Here is an 8,859-nt window from a genome sequence, read left to right as displayed (position 1 = left end):
TCAAAATAATATAGTGGCTGTCAAAAATAAAAAATAAAATCGTTAGCCTATTATGAGTAGGCTGTTCTTGTCGTCAGTGTCTCAGGAGGCTGTGTGTCTCTGAGGGGGGCGGTGCACGCACACCCCTCCCGCCCCAAACCCCCTCACACACTGACCAGCAGCCAGACAGGCAGCCTCCTCACTACAACCAACACTACTCACACCACCGCAGTCAGAGCCGCATCTCATGCCTCCGCCTGCTCCGGGATAGACATCCGTCCGTCCGCCCACTGAAGCAGCCAGGGAGCTGGAAGCGTCCAGGTGAAGATGCTGGAAAACGGGAGGAAGGTGTTCAAGGAAGGTCTGCTGGAGAAGCGAAGCGACGGGCTGCTGCAGCTCTGGAAGAAGAAGCGCTGCGTCCTGACCGAGGACGGCGTGCTGCTGCTGCCGCCTAAGCAGCACGACCAGCCGCAGCACGGCGGCGGGGACACGGGCAAAGTCAAGGAGCTGCACTTCGCCAACATGAAGACGGTGGACTGCGTGGAACGGAAGGGCAAGTACGTCTACTTCACGGTGGTCATGCTGGAAGGGAAGGAGATCGACTTCAGGTGCCCGCAGGACGAGGGCTGGAACGCGGAGATCACCCTGCAGATGGTCCAGTACAAGAACCGGCAGGCGATCCTGGCCGTCAAGTCCACCCGGCAGAAGCAGCAGCTGCTTGTCGTGCAGATGCCCGGTCAGAAGACGGTCCGCAGCTCGCCAAACGTTGCGTGACATGCGGCGAGTCCCGCGGACTTTGGTGCACCATTATTAGCGGTAAGACAGCTCCAGAGAACGCGAGATTGAGGGGGGCTCCCCAGGTCTGGGGATCCATTGGCAGATTAAGGACCCATGTTTCGGTTTTTCTTTGATTCCCTGGATATTTGTGCTATGAATGAGGACTTCTGTTTTCGTCATAGGTCACAGTGCTCCCTCACAGATCAAATCCTGAGCGAATATGCTGGCAGAAGGGCACGAAATCGTACAAAATATGGATTTACTTTGGCGTAAAGAAAACTTTGGGAGTCTCTGCTGTAGGCCTCCGCCGGAAAATATGCTGGATATATCCATTACCAGACAGGTTTGATATTTCATACAAGGAGGGCTTCTCCTTATCCTTAACATCTGGCGTTACGCGCGGAGATAAAGAGATTTAAATTGCGCATGTCGCGTAATTACTCAATAAAGGAAAGATGAACAATTGTTTATATAACCATTTGAAAATCGATTTACATGAGTGAACCGCTGTTGGAACATGTTAAAATATGCCACAGTGACTCTAAGCGTAATGACGCGCAAATTGCGCGCAAAAAAGCAATGGCCACATCAGAGTTTAATCAAAGTGTATGGAGCTTTACAGTCCTACTACACACCACAGCAGCTCATCTCACTCAAACTTGTGTTATCAGTCAGATAAGCTGCTTTGTGTCTGCTTGGACAACACATTTCCATGCACATGGCTCTCTATGGCACATGGTGATTTGGTATCACACTGAGGTTTCAACCCAGCCAAACATCAATGGACCAAACAATGTGGACACATGTTATTATTCTGTCATTGTGATACAATGTTGGAAACAGGGGTCCTGCAAAGGCTTTGAGTTGAAGGGAGACAGTGTGACAGTTTTTTTAGTTTTTTTTTTAGATTGACTTTGGTCAAAAACCACAGTTGCCATGATAGATATTTGAGTATTATTACTCTTTAAGATCAGGGCTTCACTTTCCTGAGCAGCCGGCCGTAGCTACCATTGAGCTCTGAGGTCATGTCTTCTGTATTTCTTCCAAGAATTTGGGAATTTTAGCAATGTTGATACAGTTAATATTTCACTTTTGTAATTATTAACATGTAAGGCTGAATCCAGTATTTTTAGACTTAGTTAATTCAAATGTTAATATTTTTAGACCAACAGAGAAATAATTTAAATGTATAACTATTTCCCCACTAAAACTTTATTACTGGCAGTTTAGGGAAAGCTTTGGAACATAAGCAGTACTTAAAATATGACAAATTCAAATTTTAAAACATTTTATAGGCTTAATTTTTTGGTTTCTGATCAAAATCTGAAGAGGAAGTGTGATTAATGACCTCAGTATTTCTAAAATCCTATCTACGGCCCTGCTGAGCAGTGATCCTCTCTCATGCTTGTTTCTTTTATGTAAGAAATACATGTATACTCAGTTAAAACTTCCACATAAAGTGAGGGAAATTATGTTTAGTGCCATTATGTTAGTGTGAGTTGGCGTTAATGGTTCGAGCAAGACTGTTGAAATGAAATGAGCAGCCTGAGGTCCTGTTACTGTTACTGTATATTGAGTTCATGTTGCCTCTTGTGTCAGGAATCACCAGTCTGCAGTCTGTCTAATTGATTGCATCCGCAGGTTAATTGGAGACTCAGCTGGAGGATGAATATCTCCTCCTGCCGCTTCACCACAGACCTCCATTCTCCAGCAGAACCCCTCTTCCACACAGGCCAGCTTCCCCTTTTCAATACAGAGACTTATTTAACAAAAGACTGATGGACAAAAAGCATGTGAGAAGACAACTGTACTCTACCGTGCGATGGTTAGCCCTTATTTATTAGATGTATATATATTTTCTATAAAAATAATACTATGTTGTTGATGAATGTTCCGTGTGTTTGTTGCTAGAGTGGAACAAGAAATCCTTGCTCTGAGGTTCCTAGACCACATGTTACACACAAGTCCATAGGGAATAAGCTTACATAATTAGGATGGTTGCTGTAAGTTAGTCAGATCACTTCCTTACCACTAACATTTGTGTCATCGTCCTTGTTTTTCAACTGAACCAAAGAATCATTACATTTTCTTTCTCGTGCAGTGTTACAGCTCAGAATATACTATAGCCTACTAAAATACTATATGATGAGACACCTGCATGACTATTTTGTTTGCATGTGTTGCACCTAATTTTATTTAGCCCTGCTTTTTCAGAGTTAGTATAACTGCTGCACAAAAGAGGCAATGTCTGTAGACAGTATAAGACATATGGTACACATAGGTCTCTTGAAAAACAGGTTCTACTGTTCTAAATTGTTTACTTACTGCAATGTAGCTAATGTGCTAACTAGCTTGCGTAATGTTATTGTATGTAAGCTACTGTGCTAACGAGCTTGCTTAACGTTACTGTAAGTTAGTTACTGTGCTAACGAGCTTGCTTGCTGTAAGTTAGCTGCTGTGCTAACTAGCGTAGTTACTTTTTGTTAGCTACTTAGCTAATTATCTTACTGTAAATTAGCTACTGTGCTAACTAGCTTACTTACTGTACATTCGCTACTGTGATAGTTTGCTTACTGTAAGGTAGCTACCGTGCTAACTAACTTGCTTACTGTAAGTTAGCTACTGTTCTAAAGAGATGGCTTACTGTAAGTTGGATAGTTTGCTAACTAGCTTGCTTACTGTAAGTGAGCTACTGTGCTAGCTACGAAGGGTGTATTCCATTTGTACTCAGAAGTCGGAATTTCCGAGTTCTAAGTCGGAAACATCCCTTCTGAACGGATTTCAGAGTAGTGAAGTCAGAGCACCTCACAGTACCCCAAGCTCGAAATCCAACATGGCTGCTCTGTGGATCAACAGCATAGACTGTAAATATACAACAGCAGTGAAAGCTGTAGTAATATACAGTTTATTAGCACATTTGTCTTATTTGTGTATCATTAAATAAGTCTTAAGCACAGTACTGTCCAACTTCTATCTGTGGACATGTTACGCTGTTTGTATGCACACAAAAAAACAGCCAAATGCATTATCAACTGGTATTGCTAACAATGGCTAACCTGGATAGAGCAAACCCCACTGTGAAATCAGACTTGTTTTAATGGAACGCGGTCAACTTGGGTGTGACGTCATTCCCTGCTCCGGAGTTCCGAGGTAAATGGTTCGCACTATTAGTAACAAGAGATCTATGACTATCTATGTCTAGTACTCGCTTGTTCCAGACAGGCTAACTTGTTAGCGTTTAGTTTGCCAGCTTCAGGAGTTCGCCAACTAGTCCTGTGAGTAGTCTCTTCGTCATCAAGCTTCTTGAACCACATATTTCTTGAACTGTGGCACAACTGGGTCAAAACTGTGGATGTATATTGCTGCACCACTCTGGGCCTTTGTTAGAGCAGGATACCATGTTCCAAGATTATGCCCCATTCATTCCAGAAGGTTCACTCACTGGGGACATACGGCAAAAATGTTCAATGCACATTAGAGTCTTTCTTAGAGTCGATTGACTTCTTCCTGACTCCTAGTACACATGAATAGCACAAAAATAATTCACTACAATACAGCTCTTCCTGTGTTTTTAATGTTTATTGGACCTAAAGGCTGAAATTGTGATAAAACAGAGAGTAGTTTCAGAGTGTTTGTGATGCATTCATTGTTTTAAAGACGTTTCTTTTGTGTATAGGAAATAGTATTTCTGGTTCAGTGTGTCCCATGTGGGCCACTAGGCCAGAATCAGCTCCCAGCTAAGAGGCTGTTCCTGGGGTTTGGTAAAATTGCTGCACTGCTAAGGTTCTATTTTATCACTCTCTCTTGGAAAACCATGGTTTGAAAGTGGTCATGTTTAGAATCCTTTCTCTGATAGTTTGTAATTTTCCTTGGCTAAAAAAGTGTGACAAGTGCTGGAAAGTTTTGTATACAAAATAAATATGTTTGAAGCTACTTAGCTAATTGCTGACTTTCAACATCACAAATGCGGTGAACGTTTTTGTATTTTGACTTGTACTTTGAGTTGCTCCTTGGCAATTCAAACTTGGCAAAAAAAGATGCTCTATGGTGTCTCTGTTGCCAACAGACTCTTAGGCCCCACCCACTGACATTTACCACAACCAATCAGATTATTTTTGTCTCATAGCAGCTCTGCCTTTGAGAAATGTTCATAAAACTATATCTCTAATCTGCGACTATACTGCAAGACATGCTTTACAGGAGAAAAAGTAACGGACTAAATAATGTGATTGTTGTGAAAGTGAAGGTGGTGACACACAGGGCAACAGGTAACGGATTCCTCTATAGTTTTTTTTCACGATGGAGGGATGTCATTCTGTCATGAAACTTGTTATTTCACTATGGCTCATGTTGTTTCCTGTTTTCTGGAATTGTTTCCCACTGCTTTCCCCACTTGCCGGTGTATCACAGCCAAACCAACACATACCTCCGTGTTGTTGTCATCATCCACACAGGGTAATAGCTGTGCCCTTTATCTAATGTGACTGGTGTGATGCTTCTCTGACATGCCTTCCTGTTGCCATCATTACTCACACAGTTATAGCTGTGCCCTTTCTAGCCACTGTCCAATTTCTTATTTCAATGTGAGATCTATTTTCATACCTCGAACAGATACATTCCATTAAACAGCAGGGTCTCTTGTGTGGTTTCTTTCCTTGTTCGGCAGCACGAGTGTCAGAGCCCCACGGTTCAGCAGGGTCATCTAAATGACCTGTTTAACTAGCTGCTGCTCTATCGGTCTTCATGCTTAACAACCGCTGAACCTTTTACCCCCTGTTTCCTGTTCTAAAAGTAGAAGCCGTGTGGAGAATTGGGTTTCACTGCCAGTTGTTGCCGCTCAGATACACTGCCAGCGTGTAATGTCAAAAGCACACGTGGCTCCGGGTGCTCTCCTGTCTAAAGCAGAGCTAATTCAATTAAACGCTGTGCACATGACGGCATCCTTTCTGACACACATGAAGGGTTCGCTGCTGCCGGAGAGGACCATTGCTGTGTAAGGGAGCAGCTTGTCTCTCTAAATATTGAAGTTTGGACCTCAGAGTCACCTGCTACTCCAGCTCTTGAATACTGCTTTTCTTTTCAATAGTCACACTGGTGCAATCAGGAAACATAATGGAAATGCATTTATATTTCAGACATTTAGCAGATGCTCTAGAATGAGAGCTAAAGATCACCACATCACAAGCAAGAAATATTAATGCTATAGACATGTACGTTTTGGTGATCAACTGCCACTACAATAAATGTTTAAACCTAGTAGCACAAAGAGAGAAAAGCAAATTGACTGCACAGCGATATCCACAAGCCACCATTAAACTATTTATCACTATTTTATGGGACGCCACCTAGGCCAAAATTGAATACTTGACATGCACATATTGGTACTAAGGGGACACGCATGCATGCGGTGAGATGAGTATGAGGGTATATGAGTGTGTGTGTGTGTGTGTGTGTGTGTGTGTGTGTGTGTGTGTGTGTGTGTGTGTGTATATATACTGTATGTATGTATATATGTGCATGCTTGAGTATGTATGTATGTGCGTTGGGGTAAGAGGTCAGGGTGGATGGCCAAACCAGGTGACTTTCACCCAGGAGACCCATGTTTGTTCAACTTTTTGCGACTTTTTTACATTAACTTACATTCGTAAGTGAATTTACATAGCAAACATACTTATTTTAACCCAAACAAAACGAAAATAAATGTGAGCACGTTTCAGGATGTAATTCACAGGAAAAACTATTTACATCTCATTCTTTTTACAAGTCAAGTATTCAGTTTTGGCCTAGGCTGCTTCTCGTATTATTATAATTTCAACTAATGCCTAATCATTTTTATTTTTTTATTTTTTATTTTTTATATATATTTTCAGTGTTGAAATGAACCTACAAAAGTGAAGAAAGGATAAGTGAGGACATGATAAAGTTGTCTTGTTGTTGACATCCCTCCAACATAGCGGTGTGTCTCTTTGAACTCCCCAGCAGCAGCTGTTCTTCAAACTTTATGTAAGAAGCCTCTGTAGCTCCATCGTGGCATGCTTTCTGACTGCCAACGTATTCCTCAACCCCCCCTTCTCTCTCTTTGATCAGGAGAAAGACTTGGGAACTTATGACAGCAGGTGCATGTGACTGTAAGTGACTTCCAAAGAGCTTTTAATCCAGAGCTCCTGAATCCTCACAACTCCATCCCAATATGACCTGTTGACCTGTGGCAAGATAGTTACGAACAATTTTTGGGTATTATTGAACTGAAAATGAAAATGATGAAAATGATTTATTTTGTAGTAAGGAATAATCTTGCACACTGCTCTTAACATTACATTTTGGTACCTTCATTTGAGTATGAGTTCTTTAAAGAATAAAGCTGGTAACATTCTAATGTTCTTACTGTCAATGAATTCCATGTTAGTCCGACTCTCAGTACTTTCTGATTTCCCTGCTCTGTCTGTGGTACTCAGCCCCAAGCCCTCTGGTTCCTGTTGAGGACACCACCTTACACATATATTTATATATATTGTTTTTTAAACAGCTCAGTAATATGCTAAAACAGCTGGGCACTGTAGTTTTTTACCAAGAAGATGGAAGAAATAATTTGGGACTATTTTCAGCAATCAGGACGCATATTTACGTTTATAGTGGCGGTGGCTACAAGTGGTCATAGCAATAATGATGTAAGCAAAGCAGGAAGTGAGGTGACGGTATAAATTATAAGAGTGCCAAATTCCGTGTAAGGAGGCAGGGTTGGGTGGTAAGTGGGTATGACCAAAGATAGTTTAGTTATAGAGAATCTTTGGTATAACAAACACATTGTCGTCGGGGGTGGTGATGGCGCAGTGAATATGACCCATTCCTTTGATGTGGGAGCTCCGGGTTCAATTCCCACTGCAATACATCAACCAATGTGTCACTGAGCAAGACCCTTAACCCCTAGTTGCTCCAGAGGTGTGCAACCTCTGATATATCAACCCAGTCTCACGCCAGTTCGTAAATAGTCACATTATTTAGATTTATTGATTTCTGCTTTTCATACTACTCCCTACCGTTGTCGTGCTGTGATCACGAAATATGCTTCCATTTAAATACATTAAATTAAAATTCACAATCACCACACGAAAAAAACGGCATAATCGTGTCCTGTTCACGAATCAATAACATAACAATATGACGAACTGCATGAGACTGGGCTGGACATATAGCAATTGTAAGTCGCTATGGATAAAAGCGTCGGCTAAATGACATGTAACGTAATATTGTAGGACTTTGGGAAAACGGAACAAACGCAACTACGTCATGTTCTGCGTAGTCTGGATCAACAGAAGTACATTTACATGATAACATTCCGCTCTCTGTGCCCTTCCCCTTCTCAAACTCCGTTCATTTTGGGGAACAACAAACGTCAGTGTTTGCTTCCTGTTTCCCTGTAATTTGTTCTCCGTTTCCTGTTTAGCTGCATTGCTCTCGTTACTTGTCCATGGTTATATTTTGCCTGTGCTCTTTTGTTCCATGTTCTCTGTTTAGTTTTCCCAGATCCATCCTTGTGAATGTTCGCATGCTTTACTCCCTGGATTATTTTGTGGTGTTCGGTTTCATGTGCCTTTGTTTCCTGTTGAGTCTGATTAGTCCCTAATGTGTTTCACCTGTTCATCATGTCACCTGTGTCTCGTTAGTCTATGTTCACACTTTGTCTGGTGTTTTGGTGTCTGGAAGTTCGGCCTGTTTTGCTGGTGCTATTTCCTAGTATTCCTTTTTTTTTTGCCCTGTTTCCCGTGTTTTGGATTTCCTGCCTGCTTTCGTGGACTGTAAGTTTTGTTTGAATCATTAAATAATTTTGACTCTCCCTGCTAACTCCTCATCTCCTCCTCTGTATTTGGGTCCAAACTTACAAATTCCTCAAAACGTGACCGCCGTGGTGTGTCTAAACATACTAAACATACACTACAATGTGTGCAGATTGAAATAGATCCCCTTTTGTTTGTTGTTTGTGGTTGGTGACACAACTGATGAATAAGTGGAAGTACTTAAAGGTGCTGTACGCAATCCAGAAAAAAAGTGGTCTGGGATTGCTTCCACACGGCTCTCACAGACGTGTCCTAACTCCTCAAACAC

General features: G+C 41.9%; 1 protein-coding gene across 1 annotated transcript; it reads left to right on the top strand.

Moving 5' to 3' along the window:
• The first annotated feature begins 199 nt into the window (after nucleotides 1-199).
• phlda1 (pleckstrin homology-like domain, family A, member 1) lies at nucleotides 200-5,382 on the top strand. The gene has a single exon (XM_078243129.1). The coding sequence runs from the start codon at nucleotides 307-309 to the stop codon at nucleotides 751-753; it is 447 nt and encodes a 148-aa protein (XP_078099255.1). The 5' UTR covers nucleotides 200-306; the 3' UTR covers nucleotides 754-5,382.
• Nucleotides 5,383-8,859: the final 3,477 nt, after the last annotated feature.

Source organism: Sander vitreus, chromosome 23 (genome assembly GCF_031162955.1).
Source record: "Sander vitreus isolate 19-12246 chromosome 23, sanVit1, whole genome shotgun sequence".
Lineage (NCBI taxonomy): Eukaryota > Metazoa > Chordata > Actinopteri > Perciformes > Percidae > Sander > Sander vitreus.
The sequence above is the reverse complement of the archived record's forward strand: the minus strand, read 5'-3'. Positions and strand labels throughout refer to the sequence as shown.